Source organism: Leopardus geoffroyi, chromosome B1, assembly GCF_018350155.1.
Source record: "Leopardus geoffroyi isolate Oge1 chromosome B1, O.geoffroyi_Oge1_pat1.0, whole genome shotgun sequence".
Taxonomy (NCBI): Eukaryota; Metazoa; Chordata; class Mammalia; order Carnivora; family Felidae; genus Leopardus; species Leopardus geoffroyi.
Window position 1 is genome coordinate 143,183,710 of NC_059327.1, and position 20,864 is coordinate 143,204,573.

The 20,864-nt window shown below is 44.5% G+C and overlaps 1 protein-coding gene across 7 annotated transcripts in view; it reads right to left on the reverse strand.

Moving 5' to 3' along the window:
• SHROOM3 (shroom family member 3) overlaps positions 1–20,864 on the reverse strand; it is a 320,350-nt gene that overhangs the window by 57,154 nt on the left and 242,332 nt on the right. For 6 of the 7 annotated variants that reach the window (XM_045473673.1, XM_045473672.1, XM_045473674.1 and 3 more), the window contains one exon: positions 7,803–7,934. In XM_045473673.1, the coding sequence (XP_045329629.1) occupies positions 7,803–7,934 (132 nt within the window). Of the gene's footprint in view, positions 1–2,477; positions 2,573–7,802; positions 7,935–20,864 lie in introns of those variants that run through there. The other variant, XM_045473675.1, reaches the window with a different exon arrangement.

Sequence of the window (20,864 nt, forward strand, 5' to 3'; positions counted from 1 at the left end):
GCCAAGGCAGAAGTTGACACAGACATTCTAATATCTCTGATCTCTAACAGCATTCATCTTGTCTTTCATGGACTTTCAAAATCCAATTACAATAAATAGCATAGCATAAATAGAGAAGCATAAGTTCTAATTATTGATAATTTCTTCTTCTCTAATCTCAATTTGCAATCGGATATTTTATTTGTTGGAGGAAGAAGGAGAGATTGGCTTTTACCAATTTCTTTAGATATCACATATTATGATTTTAGGATTTTCTTCTCTACTTCCGTGTGCCATAGAATGTGTTGCTAGAGCTCATATAGGAGAAATCACTTCTGTGCTGGTTTGTTTTTATCTTCCATACACAGATGGAATAAATGTACCTTCATGGATCTCAGGGTAAGATAGTTGCAGAGAACTGGAAATATCGTTGTGTGTCCCTGAATTACTGCTCCCCTTGACAGAGAAGTTGCTTAGAGGTCTGCCAGAGGACTCCCATTGGATAAGTTAGAAGCAGTTCAGCAGGGCACAATAAAGGTGTGTGTGGCTCTTTCCCCCCACCCAGTGGGCTTCAGGGCGGGAGGGGAAGGGTATCTACCACAGCAGCTGGAAACACTCCTCCTTAATATATAAACCCACACAAGACTGTCCTTGGAGAGTTTAAGGGAGGCCAAATACCAACCAAGATATTTCAAAATTAAGCTAATTAATTTTCATACAATGCCAAAGTATACATTGCTTTTCATTTGCCAAAACAGGCGAAGGAAGGATTTTTGTGTGTGTGAGGCAAAAGCCTTACCTTTTGGGAGGGACTTTTTTCCAAACACCACTCCATTAAACAAAAACAAATAGATGGCCCCCAAACCTCCAACACTAAAGACACTGGCTCTTTTGGGATAAGTCTGATGCATCCCATTGTTTTTCTCTTCTTTATTTCACCTGCTTGTCATTTAGAGAAAGAGGCCACAAATAAGCAATTAAAGGCAACAAGAAAACAAAGGAAAGGACAGAAAGCATTCATTTTTAGAGAAAAACCTCCAACAGTGGTCAAAAGAATCTACATTTAAAAATCATACCAGAAAGGGATCGCTCACTAAAAGAAAACTTTTAAAGATCATTGAAACCTGATTGAAAAGATGACAGAGAAGCTAAAAACTTTAAGAATACTTGCTCCAGCCCCTCCGTTCCTACCTACCTGTATCTTCATAATAAATTTTACACCAGGCGTTTAACCACCACCAGCCACCCCTACCACCACTCACACATAACCTGACACCGGTGGGGGAGAAAATAATACAGCTCAGAAGAATGCTTCCCTCTTATTCACTTTCAAATGAAAGAATGCCAAATAAAACTTGAAAAACCAGCCCTGTGATCCTTCTCTGTGTTGGATAAAATAAGCAGTTCATATTTTCAGTTTTACCTTTTACATGGTCTGATGATCAGAGGAATCTCCACAGTAATCAATACTCCAATCACCTTGAGATCTAGAACATGACCATGACTGCTGCACCCACCTGTTCTTTCCCATGCCATATGTTCTCTTAAGTGACAGTATTCCCTAGAAGCAAGCACTCGCATTAAGCGGACCTCTGAGCAAAAACTTTGAATCAAGATTATATAAGAATAAAAGCGGATTCAAATGAGTGGGAATGGGGAAACGATAATCAAGCATTTATACCTTCAGCTGTGATGGGGTTACATAATGTACAGCCGGCAATCTCAGTAACCACTTCTTTTCATGTAACTTTAAAGTTGAATGAGAAGACCCACCTTTCCTCTCACTTTGAGAACACAGTCACAGGTTCCTTCTCTTCCAACAAATGTTGGCAATGAGAGCAGAGAAGAACTTGGCTGCTAGGACACAGACAGCCATTCCTTGTGAGAAATGGAAACAGTCATCTAGGAATTCCCCAGGGAAATGGGGAAGCAAAGCCATGAAGTACACAACACAAAGCAATTGCTAATTTGAAGGAGATAAAAAGCCACTCCAAATACGCACGTGCATCCTAAGACATATGGTGACTGTGAGGCGCCTGGGGGGCTCAGTCAGTTAAGCGTCCGACTCTAGGTTTGGGTTCAGGTCGTGATCTCACGGTTCCTGAGTTTGAGCCCCGCATCAGGCTCTCTGATGTCAGTGCAGAGCCTGCTTCGGATCCTCTGTCTCCCTCTCTCTCTGCCCCTCCCTTGCTCGCTCGCTCTCTCTCTCTCTCTCTCAAAAATAAATAACACTAAAAAAAAAAAAAAAGAAATTTAAAAAAAGGAAATAAGATGACTGCATACACAGGAGAGAATAATTAAACATTCCTATGCAGAAATACTAATAGTACTGAATTACATGAATGTGCATATAATGAGAAACTTAAGCATGCGGTTGCTTTTTTTTTTTTTATAAACAGGTATAACACAACATCAAAAAGACACCTGTGAAAGGCTTGTCAGTTGCGAACCCTGCAATGAAAGTGCGAACTCTCACTCTCACATAGTAGTGGACTTACCTTGTGGCAAACAGAAGCATCCTAGATAACAGCCCTCTGGCCAACTGCATGTCATATTCAGGGCTGGGATAAAAAGCCATCTCTCCCAACTACTGCCCTCTCTGCTCCTGTCGGGGTTGCAAAGGCTTCCCAACAGTCCCCTGCACCTCCCGTCACACCGCCCGAACCACCCGGAACTCGCTAAGCGTGCAGCTAGCTGGGTGGGACTCACATTCCCAGTCACCTCTGCAAAACGGCCAATTAAAATTCAATTCCTGCCAAATAAGAGGGAAGAAGAGAAGGTGACCCTTGGTAACTTTTCCGGCAAGAGCCAGCACCTTAGACAATAGCGTGCAGCTTAGAAATGCTAGAATTCCATTTTGTGGGCAGGAGGAGGAGGGAAGCAAGGAAAACCATCTGCTGATAAAATGCATCAAACTGGAATCAGGAAGTTCCCTTGAATGATCTCTGCCAAACCCTCAGCCTCCTCCACATGCAAAAATGCCACTGTCTGCAAAAGTGTGTGTTAATTGCTTTAAGCTTCCCAGTTTGGGAGGCTACTGAGGCAGGGGTCCAAATCAACATCCCCTGAGACCTGCTAGACACACTGTCCGGAGAACACGAAGTCAGCAGCCCCGGGACAAAACTCACTGCCAAGGGACGTACAAAGTCCCAGCTGAACTAACCGTGTTGCTCCGCTGAGAATTAGGAGTGAAACCCTGAGCTTGTGTTATCTATTTGTCTTGATTTATTTTACAGAGCACAGACCACCATGTGGTAAATGCTTAGTAAGTAAATGAGGCAGTTATTATAATGCTGGTACGACTGGTGGGGGCGGGGGGAGAGGTTTGTGGAGGAAAGCACTGGCTCAGGAAATACTGAATTTCAAGCTAGAACATTTTGTCTCCTTTACCAACTCACTGAACTGGCCTGGCCTAAGGCTTGACAGGTTTTACAGAGATGTTTCTGTTAAGATAAATGAGATCACAGGATTCCTACTGACAGAGTTAGATAAGAGAGCATTCAGGGGTCTCAGCAGGAAGGGAAGGATGGGATTGGATCTGTGAGAATATTAAGCCCTGGGCCAGAAAGAGTTTCTCTCTCTAAATCTGGTTGCTTGGCTGGTCGCTGTCTACATCTGGGGGAGGATGGAGTTTCTTGCTCTCTTTTGTTTTTCGTATGCGTAAATGAGAAAATCCTTCCTGGCTATTTGCTCCATGAAAAAGGAACTATCTATAACTCTGACCCAGTGCACTTGGAATTGGCTCATGAAGTAGCCCCAGCACTTTCCAATTCCAAGAGGTGCGACTTATCACAAAGTAGACTTGCTCAATGGCCACTACTAACCTACCAACTCGACACTTGGAAGACTCCTAAGGAGCTGATAAGCACATCGTTTCTGCCCTAAGTGGAAGACCAGGACATCAGCACCTCACCCCTTTCCATATTTCAAGACAGGATTTAGACCAGAGCCAGCCTGAAAGAGAAACAATGACCAAAGCTGGAATAATGTAAGCAATGAAAATAATGTAAGAGCAAAAGTGCGTTGGATTACAACACAGAGAAGAAAATAAACATGAAGGACTCCTTACTGATACAGTTAAAATAAGTAGGGAAAGAGACGGCTCTTCCTTACAGAAGAATTCCAACTAATAAATACAGAAGGAATGAAGAAAATATGGAATCACCTTAGAACATTATAGTAATCACTGTTGCAGGGACTATATCCACCAATGTAGAAAGTCTGAGGACAAATAGGATATTCACATAGTCTCAAAGTTATCTCTTCCAAGATATTAATTACAAAGAGATGAATAACTGTACGGTAGAGAAACCGGGCAGACTTTACCTCAACCCAGTCATCAAGGCTGACATCACCAGGAGTAAAACATACGGACATAACGTAATCCCTGATAGGACATGCAACCAGGACACATCACTTCTGTGGTATTCTTGCCAAAAATGTATAGCTTCAATCTAATCATGAGACAATATCAAACAAACCCCAAAAGAAGGCATTCTACAAAATAACTGACCCATACTCTTTCAGTGTGTCAAGGTTGGAAAAGACAAGGAAAAACTAAGGAAATATCAGATTAGAGGAAACTAAGGAAACATGCCAAATACAATATATCCTGGAACAAAAAAGGGATGTTCATAGGGGAAAAAATGATAAAAACTGAATAAAGTCTTCTGTATATAGCCTGTAGTTAATAGCATTTTATCAATAGCAATTTCTTAGTTGTTTTTTTTTTTCAATATATGAAATTTATTGTCAAATTGGCTTCCATACAACACCCAGTGCTCATCCCAAAAGGTGCCCTCCTCAATACCCTTCACCCACCCTCCCATCCCTCCCACCCCCCATCAACCCTCAGTTTGTTCTCAGTTTTTAAGAGTCTCTTATGCTCTAGCTCTCTTCCACTCTAACCTTTTTTTTTTTTTTCCTTCCCCTCCACCATGGGTTTCTGTTAAGTTTCTCAGGATCCACATAAGAGTGGAAACATATGGTATCTGTCTTTCTCTGTATGGCTTATTTCACTTAGCATCACACTCTCCAGTTCCATCCACGTTGCTACAAAAGGCCGTATTTCGTTCTTTCTCATTGCCATGTAGTACTCCATTGTGTATATAAACCACAAATTCTTTATCCATTCATCAGATGATGGACATTTAGGCTCTTTCCATAATTTGGCTATTGTTGAGAGTGCTGCTATAAACATTGGGGTACAAGTGCCCCTATGCATCAGTACTCCTGTATCCCTTGGGTAAATTCCTAGCAGTGCTATTGCTGGGTCACAGGGTAGATCTATTTTTAATTTTCTGAGGAGCCTCCACACTGTTTTCCAGAGTGGCTGCACCAATTTGCATTCCCACCAACAATACAAGAGGGTTCCCGTTTCTCCACCTCCTCTCCAGCATCTATAGTCTCCTGATTTGTTCATTTTGGCCACTCTGACTGGTGTGAGGTGATATCTGAGTGTGGTTTTGATTTGTATTTCCCTGATGAGGAGCGACGTTGAGCATCTTTTCATGTGCCTGTTGGCCATCCGGATGTCTTCTTTAGAGAAGTGTCTATTCATGTTTTCTGCCCATTTCTGGGTTATTTGTTTTTCGGGTGTGGAGTTTGGTGAGCTCTTTATAGATTTTGGATACTAGCCCTTTGTCTGATATGTCATTTGCAAATATCTTTTCCCATTCCGTTGGTTGCCTTTTAGTTTTGTTGTTTGTTTCCTTTGCTGTGCAGAAGCTTTTTATCTTCATAAGGTCCCAGTAGCAATTTCTTAGTTTTGATATTTGGATTATGATGATAAAAGATGTAAACATTAGGGAGAGCTAGGTGATGGGTGTACTGGAAATCTCTGTACTATTTTTGCAACTTTTTTATGACTCTAAAATTATTTTGAAATAAAAAGTAAAACCCAAAACGGGCAGGACTTAGGATCGGAGTATAATTGGATGAGAACCACTTCCATTTCCAAGTTCAGTCCTACATCAGTAACACTTGGGATACAGAGATCTCTTCCTCTAGGAAAGAGGAAGCCAGCTATTGCAGGGGCTTACAATAAATATAGTTGTGGAGTCAAGATACACACGTGAAATTCCTAGAGTATATGGAGTTAAAGGGATATGCGTGGGAGCAATGTATCCTTTTTAAAAAGGAAGTTGCTTGCCCATCCACTCCCTTCCTGTCCCCCTTCACACAGACAGACCACTGATGGCCAGCTTTGACCATGCTGATGAAGGCAACCCCCAAAATTTTTTTAACATTTATTTATTATTGAGACAGAGAGACACAGAGCGTGAGCAGGGGAGGGGTAGAGAGAGGGGAGACACAGAATCTGAAGTAGGCTCCAGGCTCTGAGCTGTCAGCACAGAGCCCAACATGGGGCTTGAACCCACAGACTGTGAGATCATGACCTGAGCCGAAGTCGGTCACCTAACCAACTGAGCCACCCAGGTGCCCCAACCCCGGCTCATTTTAAAGACTGTCTCTTCATGGATAGGACACCATCCAGGTATACAATTAGGTTCATTTGTTTATCCAACTGTTAAAGATCGATTTATAAAATCTTTTCATTGTTTCAAGCTCAAACTCAGGTCTGTGTGATTCCAGTGCTCAAGTACGGCTTCAGTCAATCTATGCTCTTCCTGCCTTCATCAGCCTAATGGTCCCACACTTATTCCCAAGGGCCCCACTGGCAGCAGCGTGGAAGTCACACTCTTTAATCTGTCTTCTCCCTTCTCCCATCTTCATCTGCTATCAATCTGCTTCCTAAATTCATCTCGAATCATGTCTCCTCTCTTGTCCCATCACTGCTTGTGTGGTTCAATCCTGATCATTTCCTTCCCAGGCTATCGCAGTAACTTCTTAACTACAACCTCTGGCCTTGAGCACATTGGTGCTGATGCCACACCAACCTACACAGCCCAGTGGAGTCTTCCCAAGTAGAAGGCTCTGGTTCTCTACATTGACAATCCAAGGAGGCTAAAGGACATAGTTCTCAGGGCTCTGCCCCTTCAGGCTGGCCCCAGAACAGCCTTTGCCAGCTGGCTCCCTTGTAGCCAGCACCTTCTGCAAATCTGACCTGTCCTCTACCACTAACCGAATTCCCACAGCTGTGGGAGCACACAGGAGCACAGAGGATGCACAGGTGAGTAGCTGCAAATGTTTTTTAGGCTAACTTTACAATCTCAGGGCACTCCTCAGTTAACAGAGGACAAGAGTTTTATATGATCATCAGTCCAAAGATGAATTAATCTTGCTGTACAATCTAACACATTTGTCATTTCCAAAGTGTAAGACCTTGGTTGGTATATTGCTGTGTTTTCCATTGTAGTTTCAAAAACAGTTACAGATGTGTTTTTTAAAAAGATATCTGAATCAGGGGTGCCTGGGTGGCTCAGCTGGTAAAGCTTCTGACTTCAGCTCAGGTCATGATCTCGCGGTTCATGAGTTCGAGCCTCGCGTCGGGCTCTGTGCTGACAGCTCAGAGCCTGGAGCCTGCTTCACATTCTGTGTCTCCCTCTCTCTCTTCCCCTCCCCTGCTCACACTATGTCTCTCTCTCTCTCTCTCTCTCTCAAAAATAAACATACAAAAAAAAAAAAAAAGAGAAAGAGATCTGACTCAAATGATTTGAGGGAGCCCCAGACTACCTCCCGGGAACTTTAGGGTTCTTCAGAACCTATTTTGAAAACCATCATTATTGTACTCTGAGCTGCTATCAGACCTCTTTGTTCAGCCCCTCCTACCTGTATCTTGACCATCCTTGCCCCCAGTCCCTTTTCTTCCAGCAGCCAAATTCCTTTTCTGAACTGCTTGGCACAGACTCTGTGTCTCTTACCTGTGCTTCGGCCGAAGCTTAACTCCTCCTGACCATGCTGCTTTCCTGTGCTGGGGGTCCGAGGTGAGGGGCTCTGGGCTGAGGGAATCAGAGGTACCAGTACCTGCAGGGCCTGGGTCTGCACACGCATCTCTGGCAAAACAAAAGAATGGGAAAACGGGAAAATATGATGGTGTTCATGGGAAGGGCGCACTAATGAAGCAACAAGAAAAATGCATGAAAATTAACGGAGGGGTTAAAGCAGAACTGCAGGCTGAGTGCAGAGTTCTCAGCCTGCACCACTGAAGTGCTCTGCTCCAAAGAAGGCAGGCCCATGCCTGAGGGGCTTCATCCTTTCCCATCTATGTTTCTGTGCAGCACTAAAGTGTACTTCCCAGTTTAAAATACCAGGTTTTCTAACCAAGGGGGAAGAGACACTACAGTGAAGGTGAACTCCCCCTATAATTCAGCCTCCATCAGTAAATAAGTGAGAAACTGGACTCACTAAAGCAAATGGCCAGGCAACGTCCCTGAAACCCAGTCCCCACTGCCTCCCTTCTTTTTTTTAATGTTTATTTTGAGAGAGAGTGCGTTGGTGTGCGCAGGAGGAAGAGGAGGAGGAGGAAAGAGAGAGAGGGAGAGGGAGAGAGACAGACAGAGAGAGTCCCAAGCAGGCTCCGTGCCATCAGAGCAGAGCCCAAAATGGGGCTTGATCTCACAAACTGTGACCAGAGCGGAAATCAAGAGTCGGATGCTTACCCGACTGAGCCACCCAGGCATCCCAGACCACTGCCTCCCTTCTCAATTCATTATAAGGAGAGTGACCCCCAAGGGGAGCAGGCCTCCTCTGTTCAGTGAGTGGCAGCTCAGAAGAGCATGCCAACTCTTAAGCCTTAGCTGTTTCAGATTGTCTAGATTCCACTGTGCTGGAGGCAAGCCTTTTATGTGTCCATTTAAGTCCACCCTCCCACCCCCCAGGTCCCTAACACCATTCTCTTTTCCTCCCCAGTCCCAGGCAGTCAGAGAAAATTTTAAGCCCTGCGTGACCAATATGTGGCACACATTCTGCCACAAGAACAGGTGTATTTCTTCCCCTTAGGCATTTGGAAATTCAGAAGCTGAGAGTCTCCTAACTTGAAGGCCTCCTCTTGATCAGACGGTCGCCTGCATCAGGCAGTTTTGTCATTATTCTGCTCTGCTGGGTACCAGTGATGTGTCTTCAGTGTGGGTCTTTGAGGATCATTCTGAGACTAGGAGAGCCTACCGGTGGCCCCCACACATGTCCTGTGAGCAGGAATCGGAGAAGAGGCAAATGCATGCAGCTTCTCCTCTGTGTGAGCCTTGGCTGAAAAGAGGCGGGATTATCAAACAGCTGTCAATTTCTTTTATTTCAGGACACAGAGGGAGATGACCAAGGAGTTTCCATTTCTAAGATATGCTTCCTTAGCTAAGTACCCTTACCCCTTTCTGTACATTACTTTTTCTCATCAAATTTAGGATTCCTGGAGTTGAATATGGTCAATATAAGTCTAGGCTTGAAGTCTGAAGGCTCAGTTGAGGTTCTGTCACTTATGAATTGAAGGACATTGGGCAAATGCCCTCTGAACCTAGGCCCCACATCTGTAATATAAATATAAGAGGCAGGGCACAGCATGACTAGGGGGCTGGTTCCATAGGCAGCCTCTCTGATTTGGAGTCCTGACTCTTCCTACTGACTAGCTCTGTGACTCTGACCCCTCTGTGTCCCGGCTGTCTCATCTCTGAAAGGGGCGTAAAAGAACACCGTTTTTCATAGAACTGTTGAGAAGCTGAAGCTAATTCAGATGAAGCACTTAGGATAGAGCCTGGCACGTGCTCAGTACTCAGCAAATTAGCCAATATTGTCATGCCTATCTTGCGAAATTGCTGCTAAGTCTTCTAGATGATGTCTGTTACCTGTCTAGCACACTGCCTACAGGTGGTATTTGCCTAATTATTTCCACAATCATTTTACTGTAGTACCTCCATGTTAGAGCTCCTTTCAGCCAAGATGTTCTACAAAACAGACACCACTAAAAAGACCGAATCTATGCTGGGAATAACCGCAGGAAGAGCTTTGGCCAGAGAGTTAATAAGTCAAAGCCTTTTGCAGAATTCATCCTGTGGTCCCCAATTAGGATTACTCCTACAACCCTCAGAGGCACCAACACCACCTGGCTTAAAGCGGGGGCGGAAAACAGACTCAAGGGTATCTCACCATCAGATGTGTGAGTGTAAAGATTACATGTACGTCACGAGCACACCCAGGACCACTCACCGGTATAATCCATTCTGACAGCAAGCTTTCCTTTCTAGTCTCCTCTAGATGCCTATGTGTCTGCTAGTGGAGAGCAAAGGCCAAGCCTGAGCTTTCATAAAACCTCTGTGGCGTTTAATACCTTCCTCATTTGGGGCCTGAACCACAATTGCTGGCTCTGTCCTTTCTGCACCACAGCGAAGCCCTTTCCTCTTTCCTCGCCCACTCCCCCTTCCTGGGAGGTGCCAGGTGATGAAAGGTCCAGGAGGGCACTGTCACGGGGAAGGGTTGGCAGGAAGGACAGGCAAATGGGAAAGAGATGGAAGCACAAGGAACAGGAGATGATCTCATCCTTTCAAGGACTTTCGATACAGGATTCCTCGCAACCCTAGGAAAGCAGAGACCGGCACCCCAGCATTGCTCTCCAGGCCACTGGCTGTCTGGTCACCTGCCACCTCCAGGAGACTGACTGAGGTTAGCAACTGGGTGTGAGGATTCATGGAACTCATGTAGCTTTTTGCTGACTGCAGTCCCGCCACTCCCCCCCTTGCTAAACCACAGCACGACCTCCCTGCTAATCTACGCCTCCCCCCACCCTGGATGGGCTGGCTCCAGAGGCCAGATGGAGGTCCTGGCACTCTGAGTGGGCTTTCTGGATGTATCATACAAACTAGAAAAGAGGCTAGAGAGAATGCAGGAAGAATCGCCAGCACTTAGAACACAGCTTTTCTGCCTTAAACTCTTCCTAGAATCATCTGGATGACAAATAAACATTTAAAACATTTATATGTTCTAATGAAAAAAAAAATCCATGATGAATCTAGACCTAAATTAGTCCTGGAATGAGTGTTGGGAAGCCTATTACCCCAAAGATCTCCCCGTTGGACTCCTCACTTCGCCTTTTAATCCCCTCGCCAGTTATCTTATCTGCACCTTGAACTTGGCCTGTCTCTGCAATGCACATTTTCCCATCCGCTTCCAGCCTCCCAGCAGCGTGGAACTGGCAAAGCCTACAATGTGCTCTGATCTCGTGCCCCACTGGTGCTACTGTGATTCCACACGCCTGGGACAGATTATTCCAAGTCTTTCCTATAGAAGGAGATGTGTGCTTTCCCATATATCAGGAGTCATTCTCACAACTTCTCTATAAAGGCAAAACCTAATTGTTTGAGCCCCATCTTCCAGATGAATACGCCGAGACAGACAGGTTGTATATCTTGGCTCAAACCAACCGTACATGGAATCACACTCACGCGGGATAAAAATCACCAACCATCAGTTACTCTTCTTCCTTTCAGTGTAAAAGCTTCAAACTTGTCTAGTTTATATCACAAATTCTGTAGGCCTTGGAAGTACACCCAGATTTGGTCAGAATGGGTGGAGATGGTGATGGTAGGGACTTTAATTAAACATGTTGCCGAATGAGCTTATTTTTTAGTTAAAAGATACTCAAAGGTAGACACTCACAGATACACTGCAGAAGCCTTAGACTCAATGAAACAAGTTCAAGTGAAAAAATACAGAGGTAAACCATATGCCTCTCCAGCCTTATGGAGCTACTTTCAGATCCCAAAAGGCACTACTTTCTCCTGGCTTATCCATACTTGCCCTTCAGGTTTCGGTTTGGACATCATCTCCTCCGGGTGCAAGTTGGCATGAGGCGCTCCGCCCCGTGCTCGCTATAGGTGTGCATTTCAAAGCACAATGCACACTGTCTTCTGACCACCTGTTTGCTGGTCTGCTTTCCTCTACATGCTTAGAAAGGCAAGCAGACCAGCTTGCTGCCTGGCACACTGAGTCGCTTGATAATCATTTGTTAAATGAACGAAATATTGCCAAATGTTCAACAGATCTGTAACGTGTCTTCCTTCCCATCTCCTTTTTGTTCACTTAACTGGCTGGCAAAGCTAATGAGGGTTGCGGGGGCGGGGGGAACTGTTTGTATATTGCTTCTTGCTCTTCCCCAGTCTCAAGATCAAGGTTTAGGAGGAGCTAAAAACAAAATTGTGAACCACAATCCTCTTGTCATCTTTCTTCCCCAGACAGTTAAGAAACAAGAAATCCAGGCCAACTGCCTCCATTTCTACTTCCTGTGATGATTACACTCATATTTTGTCCACCCTCTCCCCCACCACCCTCAATATTCCTAACTCATGAATATACACTGGCTACTTTACTATTTGATATTTTAGTAGTTATTCACTGCTTTCTGAACTGAGTGTCAGCCAACATCAGAAGTTCCAGATCATTCTGTTCCCTGTGGCTCTCCTGAACAGCATGAAAATTGGGGGGAGGCCTGGAGAAGCTGGAGTAAGAGCTGTGAGGAACTGAGCCAGACATTTGAAATGGTCTTTCCAGATCCCTTTAGATTCCTGCTTTCTATTGGGCTTAAATACTTTTATTTTGTCTTGGGGCAGAGTGGCAAAGAATCATCTCTCCTTGGCAGGGACTGTTACATTAGGGAAATGCAGCAGTTCCTCCCTTTTTGCAGTGTTTCATCCAACAGGGAAGAGCTTCCTCACTGGCTGCTTCCACTCCTGTCTCCCTTCAATCCAGCGTCTACCCAGCAGCCAGTGACACTTTTAAAAAATGTACATGGCTCAGGGCACCTGGGTGGCTTGGTCAGTTGAGCATCCATCTCTTGATTTTAGCTCAGGTCATGGGATCGAGCTCCTCGTTGAGCTCTTTGAGGAGCCTGGTGACTGCTTGAGATCATCTCTCTCTCTCTCTCTCTCTCTCTTCTCTGTTCACACTCTAAAATTTCTTTTTAAAAATTTAAAAATAAAAAATTTAAAAAATGCAAATGGCTCATGTCACTTTCTAATAAAACCCTGTGTATCTACCCCCTGCACTTCAGATAGAATTCAAGTTCCTTAAGTTGGCTATTGAGGCCCAAAGTGACCCGGCTTCCAGTCCTCCCTTACACATCACCCTCCTACTTCGCCCTGACCTCACAGGCCAGCCTTAAGCTCCCATCCCACCAACCTCTTCACCTTCACACATGCTGTTCCCACTGCCCGGAACAGTCTTCCTCCCAATTTCTTCACTTGGCTGGCTCCTCCTTAGCTTTCTGGTCCCAGGTCGAACATCGCCCCATCTACTGCCAAAGTCTCTTTCCTGGCACCTGGTCTTTTCTTTCATGGCACTACTGGCCGTATGTGATTATTCACTGGCACATGGTCTATTTCCTCTACTAAATGGCAAGCTCAGTGAGGTCTGGGCCCCTGGCCGGTCTGTCTCCAATTTTGTTTTTTTAAACCACTACACACCTAGGGCCTAGCACATTGAGTGGTTCACAGTAGGCACATAATACAGATTTGTTGAACGGATCACAGGAGACTGTAAAAGGACTAGTTGGGATGCATCCAGAATGGAGCTCTCTGCCTGTCAACTCTTAAAGGTATTAAGTTCTTTACTGCACATGTTTTGGGGAAGGTGGTTCTCTCTTCTTTCAGTTGCTTTCTCTACAAGACTGTCAGCCAATTTCTTTGAGAAAACACAGTTTGGCCCTATTGGTCCATCTCATTAGCAGCAGGGTTTGTGGGGTGGGGAGGACCGGTGTTGAGGGACCTTGGCCGAGCCTTCCAAACAAACAGTTGGCACGGCCTGGTGCAGTTCTGCTGCCTGATGTTTTGAAGCAGCCAGAATGCTTTCTCAGATTAAGCAGACAGAAGAGTGCATTTATATAGGCCTGAGCCTGTCCCCAGAGCCCACTGGAGAAATTCCTGTGGATTTATGCTGTGTGCTCATTTTCATAATTTGCCTTATTAAAAGTCGTGTTCTTGGTTTCCTGTGTGTTTGTTTGCTTTGTTTTGTCCTGTTCCATGTCCATCATGCGTGAAGCTGGCCTAATTACCAGGTCTCTCTCGGTAGCAGGTTTGAGGGTCATTACTAAAGGCTTCCCACACATTTCTCCTCCGTCTCCTGGAGGGGGTAAAAAGCCTGGACTCTTGGTGTCTCCAGTGTCTGGAAGAAGAGTGGAAGAATTGATGCCATTGGGAACAGATTTCTATTCTTAGCCTAATATAGCTGTTCTCCATTCTTGGATGATTGAGCCATTTATCAAAGTTTTCAGACATCCTCAGTGAACTGTCCTTTCTTTAAAAGCCCCCCGTTCCTTTTGGTTCCTATGTATTTAGACTTAGCCTTCTGGGTCAGGGTCCCTCCATTACTCTCTTTTTTTAATTTTATTTTTTGCTTTTAAAATCACTATTTACCCACCTAGGAAGCTCACTGTATTCTCTCAGGCCTAAACCCTATCTGGTGCTCTCCATCATAGCGATGTCACTGACTTGTACTTAAAAACCTCTTCTTTCTGGGGCACCTGCTGTGGCTCAGTCGGTTAAGTGCCTGACTTTGGCTCAGTTCATGATCTCACAGTTTGTGAGTTCGAGACCGCATCGGGCTCTCTGTCAGCACAAGCCTGCTTCAGATCCTCTGTCCCCCCCCCCCCCCGCCCCTCCCCTGCTCGTTCTCTACCTCTCTCTCAAAATAAATAAATAAACTTAAAAAAAAAAAGTTAAAAAAAAAAAACAAACCTCTTCCTTCTGCTCATGCACCCTCATCTGGCAGCTTGCTCACTCCAGGAAGGCCGCGCATAACCCTTCAGTCAGGCATTGTCGTGATCGGTAGGCCTCAGACCTGTGTCCGTCTGTGCCTCCTGCTCTTGCTGCTGCTTTTTCTCACTTCATATCCCTTGAAACCTCCCAATGGATCCACGTGTACAATTCGTACCACCGGCATTCAACATATTTCTGATGATGTTTGAAACCATAGTAAGCTTAACCATATCTAGATCTTAGGTAATGACTTCTATGTTGACCTTGCACAAGGACTAGAAAAGGGTGGGTAGGGGAAAAAGCCAGATGACTGGCCAGATCTTTTCACCTACCTAATAAATATTTAATCACTTCAGATTTACCTTTGACTGTAATCCCTCCACCCACTGAAGCCTATGCACAGGCAGCCCAGAGCAAGTGCGTAAGAAAACCAAGGGCACTCATGCAAGGCCCTATAGTTAAATTGATGATATCTTTACCACTGGAGGAGTACAGTCCTCCCCTCAAATACTCAGAGCCTGACCTTAAATCAACTCTGATAAGTGGCAGGCTGTGTAATATGGATTAATGTGGATTCTGGAGCCAGCTGCTCACATTCTTATTTGGGCTCTATTACCTAATAGGTGTTCGACCTTTGGCAGATCACTTATAACCTCTTATGCCTCAGTTTCCTCCACTACGAAATAGGATAATAATAGCACCTACACCAAAGGGTAGTTGTGAGGCTTAAACAAGTTGATATGGCTAAAGCACTTAGAACAGAGCCTGGCAATAAATGTTAACTTAGAATAGAAACTTACATTTATTGGGCACATGGTATGTATCCGATACTGGGCTTTAAAAACAGCTATTCAGTGAATTTTCTTATCATGTGAAACAGTGATGATCCTCATTACAGATGAAGAAAGCAAAATGAAATAAAACAAGTAGAAACGGGAATGGCTGAAGGTCACACCCTCTCCTCCATGTCACCCCTCGTTAAATGCCCCTGAGATCACTGGCTTTGAATACTCTTTTCCTTTTTTTTTTTTGTGATTTTTTTTTTTTTAATATTTACTTTTGACAGGGAGGGAGAGAGAGAGAGAGAGAGAGGGAGAGAGAGAGGGAAAGAAACACAGAATCAGAAGCAGGCTCCAGGCTCTGAGCTGTCAGCACAGAGCCCGAAGCAGGGCTCGAACCCACAAACCATGGGATCATGACCTGAGCCGAAGTCGGACACTCAACCGACTGAGCCACCCAGGCGCCCCCGAATACTCTTTTCTTAAGCATTCCCACATGTTAAGCCATGTATGCCTGGCATTTCTTCCACATCACCCTCTTGCTACTTATAGGAGACAAAAAGATATGCATGAAAACAAAAGACTAGCAAATATACCAGAATGTTACTACTGGGTGATTAGAGATGATATTTTTCTTTTTCTGTATCTTGCAAATTGTTTACGATTAACAGTATAATTACCAGAAAAAGTAAATTAGCCTTATTTTTTTCCTAACTAAAATGAGTCTAAGAGTCTGGTTTCTCCATATTTTTAAAGGGAAATCTTTGTCAGGGAATGAAAGTGGATAGATCTCTCCTGGGAGGAAATCTGGGCAGTGGAAAGACTACACTCGTGGCAGGTTTACTTTGGGAGCTCTAGCAACCACTGAAAATCCTTGTTGGAGGAGGAAGGAGAATTTCTGGGAAGACAGTATCAGTAGAGAAATGAACGCTTCCTGAGAAAATTCAGCCTCCACCTTTCTTTCCCAACACCCCCTCTCATGCATTCCCAAAGAACCATGCAAATCTCTACACTGAACTGTAATAATTCCTTACTTTATTCTCACCCATTATAGCTTAAAAGTACCTTCCATACATTATTCCTTTTGGCCTTCAAAATAATCCTACATAATAGAATGGGTACTATTTAGCCCCACTGAACAGATCTACATTCACAGCCTCACAGAGAGACACTAACTTGCCCTAGTGCAGGACTTGTAAGATACACAACTGGCATATGAAGCCAGGGCCCCTAACTCCAACTCTCATCCTCTCTCATTTCATATTACTTTTGGATCCTACAGTCCTAAGAGTCCATTGATACGGGTGACAAACATTTAATACCAAGACTTCTTCAAAGGGAAAGCTTCTTTGGAAGAAAATAGAAAGCTACTGAAATCCAAACGGGACCCTCTCCAGCCCTAGCCTAAATGTCCCTAGATCTAGAGAGATGATGAGGTCAGATCTTGAAGGACTCCTAATCCTTACCTCTGCCGCCAAAACTGCATTCCTGTTTTTGACTCAGAACTTCCTAACACTGGTCATGCTGCTGAAAACACACAGCACGTGTTTCATGCCAAGACTCAGAGGCCACTTCTATACCTGCCCAATCATCCAACCCGTCCATCAACAATCACTGAGGTCCACAATGGACCACACAATGGATTAGGCCCTGGGCTTGCAATGGCAGTTGAGTGGACCCCTCCTGTGAAATTACAAACTAATGGGAAGACAGGCAAGACAACTGTACAAATATACAATGACAAACCATGGTAAGCGCTAGAGAGAGAGTACATGAGACCACAAGAGTAGTCCACACTCAGCACACCTTCCTCTCCTTTCCATTCCCTCTCTTTCATTGTCTATATATATGCTTGTTTCCCCTGGTCATATGCTTCAAGGAGGGCAGGTTATCAAAGCACAGTCCCAGATGCTGTAATTACCCTATGGAGTGCTCCGAGCCAGGCCATAATCATTACCTGCACAGCCTAATGTAATCCTCACAACCAGTCTCTAAGGCAGGTACTTTTATGCTGTTACATCTCCACTTTCCAGATGAGGAAAAGGAAGCTCAGAGAAGCAGAGAAAATTGAACACGCTCTACTGGAACAAAAATTAAATCCAGATCTGGCTGATGACAAAGCCTGTGCTCCTCACCCCCATGCAATAGTCTTAGTTTCTCTTTTCTTCCTTGGCCAGGTAAGGTGCTCTTCTAAGAGATGATGCCCAATGAATATTTAATAAAACTATGCTCCGAGTGGACATTTGGCCAGCTTCCTGGTGGGCTCCCTGCAGTTGCCCACTCTGTCTCCTGTGGGTGGGCACTGCTGTCTTCCCGGAGGGAAGTTTTGTTGCTGATGCCCTACTTGGACCAGACAGGTATGTTTTTGGTCGCATGAGGCAGGTGGGGAGGGATGCACAGAATATAATGCAATCAGCCCCCAGACCCTCAGCTGACACAGCAAAGAACACAGGAAACAATCTTGACATCCTATATCATGGGAAGGTAAGGTTGGAGCCAAATACAAAATGTCCCAGTCCAAATTCCTATGGCTTCCCTCTCCCAGACCACAGTGCATGGCATAGTCCCAGTGATGACCACTAGGACAGTGTGTTAGAAAGGATCTACTTGAGGGGCACCTGGGTGGCTCAGTCGGTTAAGCGTCCAACTTCGGCTCAGGTCACAATCTCACAGTTCGTGGGTTCAAGCGCTGCATCGAGCTCTGTGCTGACAGCTTGGAGACTGGAGCCTGCTTCTGATTCTGTGTCTCCCTTTCTCTCTCTGCCCCTCCCCTGCTCACACTCTGTCTCTGTTTCTCAAAAATAAATAAATGTAAAAAAAATAAATAAATAAGAAAGGATCCACTTGAGGTGAGAGGAGCAAGAGAGAGAGAATAAGCAGCAATGTGGTAGAAGTAACATAGGAAAACATTTGGTAACACTTCCTCCCTTCTTTCCACACATCAGGAAAAAGCAGTTGGGATGATTAAGCGGAACACCCAAAAGGGCCATATGCACACACACTAACATAGGGGGAGAGAATGCTGGACCGGCAGCCGGGAGACCTGCACTGGGTTAGGACAGGTGAGCTATAGGGTTTCTTCTACCTTTAATGGTCTATGAACCGAGGCGAGAAAAAAAAGGGCATAAGTAACAATCCTGAGTGAGAAAACACAATTTCTGAGTACCTTCATCCATTAAGTGATGAGTGCTTTCTACATGCAGGTTCCAAGTTAGAATCTGTGTGGAATAAAAGACAATTTCTAATCTCCAGTCTCGCTGGAGACACATACACACAGGATTTGGATCAGATTGACCTGGGTTGCATCTGAGCTCGGCCAGTCCCTGGCCATGATTCTGACCCTCAGGACCTCATGTATAAAAAAGGGGACAGAGTATTATCTGCCTCGTGGCAAGGCCGTGGGATCCAGGGAGACTGGCTCGTGGGAACCACTACCAGACACAGCCACGATCACATGATCACAGTGGTCTACATGAGAGAGACGAACAGGATAAGTCATCAAGGGGTGTGACCGCATGGTTGGTATAATGACGGGCTCTTTAATTCCTCAAAACAGGAAAACTGCAAATGTCCAAAGCATTTAGGGAGGGATATAAATATTTAACTGGGTGGAGGATTTTTTGCACATAATTAACAAGAAATATGGAGCATGAGGAAGGCCTCTTGGGAAGGGACGAGCACAGAGGACCTAGCAGCTGGTATGAAAGAAATAGTTCCTCAAGCACAAGGATGACAGAATTAGCCTAAGGAGCTCTTCCAGGGGCCTCCTCTCATCAGAGGAGCCCCAGGCACCGGACAGAAATGGCACTTCAGGGAATGTATGTGCATGGATATGTTAAAAACATGACTTTGGGCCCAGGGTGGTTTTTTTTTTTTTTTTTTGAGTCCCTGGAGTCCTCCCACATCAGGCTCGGAGCGAGACATCCCTCCCCTCCTCCTGGCTCTGGAAGGTTCCTGGGGTTGCAACGTAGTCAGTGGGAGCCAGGGTTTCACTCTCCATCTACATGCAAACTAAGTCACTCCTGTCCTAAACCTGCCTAGAGAAGAGGGGTGGACCTTAAAACTGGAAATGGAGACCGTCATTCATTGAGAGAAAATAGGTCCCTTGCTAAATTTGGCATCAGCTGAGGAATCTTAGAAAAAATGAACTCACCCCCTTGTTTGTGAGGAAGGCCTAATCCTCACTTTGCCCAAGAGGATTATTGGGTGTTAGAAGGAAGCTTGCATGCACTTTTTTTAAGCTCGTGCCAACTGCATTTGTGTCCACAGTATCCAAGATTCGTTCTGCTGTTTAGGGGAGATAATAGACATTCCAGACTATTTTAATGCCTCTGAATCACAAACCTGAATGTTTCCAACCTTTGCTATCACCCAATACAGGACCCTGTCTCCCAAGCTTTCCCACAGCTGTTGCTTTATATTCTTGGGAAGCAAGTCTGAATGGAAGCCAAGGTACCAAGGTATAGACAATTTGTGGAAAAGTAATGGTTTGTCATTTACAATATACCTTTCCAAGGTGTTTGTCACTATGGTCCACAGGCTGAGTTTCAACTTAGCCCCATCATTTTTCTTTTCCTTTGGTTACTATAGGATTAATGTGATACAGTCTAGAAATTTTATTTCTTTTAAATCCTGTATGTCCCTACTCACTCCAACACTGTCCTATCCTCCTCAGGGGAATTCTGGACCCACGAACATATGTCACACAAGAGTGGGACTGACCTGACAAAAATCTGTCTTGAGTTTAGCATAGCATTCTCAAAACATCATTTAAAAATATTACAGATTGGCACCTGTGTTAGGCTTTATAATTTAGAAAGTATTTTTACATGACAAACTTAATTCTTATAACAACCCCATGAGACATGGCCCCCTTTCACAGAAGTGAAAACTGAGGCACAGGTAATTTTTTTTAAATGTTTATTTATCTTGAGAGAAAGAGAGAGAGCACACACATGCACATGAGCAGGGGGAGGGGCAGAGTGAGAGGGAGACACAGAATCCCAAGCAGGTTCTGTGCTGTTGGCCACAGAGCCAGACATGAGGCTCATTCCTACAAACCATGATATCATGACCTGAGCTGAGATCATGAGTCAGATGCTTAACTGACTGAGCCACCCAGGCACCCTGAGGCACAGGTAGTTTAAATAAGGCACACCTCATTTTATTGTGCTTCACAGACACTGTGTGTTTTTTTTTTTTTTTTTTTTTACAAAACAAACGTTTGTGGCAACCCTGCATTGAGCAAGCCTATTAGCAGCATTTTTCCAACAGCATTTGCTCACTTCCTGTCTCTGTGGCACAATTTGGGAATTCTTGCCAACATTTCACACTTTTTCAATATTATAACATTTGTTACGGTAATCTGTGATCAGTGATTACAACTTGCTGAAAGGTCAGATGATGGTTAGGATTTTTGGCAATTTTTTTTTTTTAAGTAAAGGATATACACTGGTTTTTTTTTAGACAT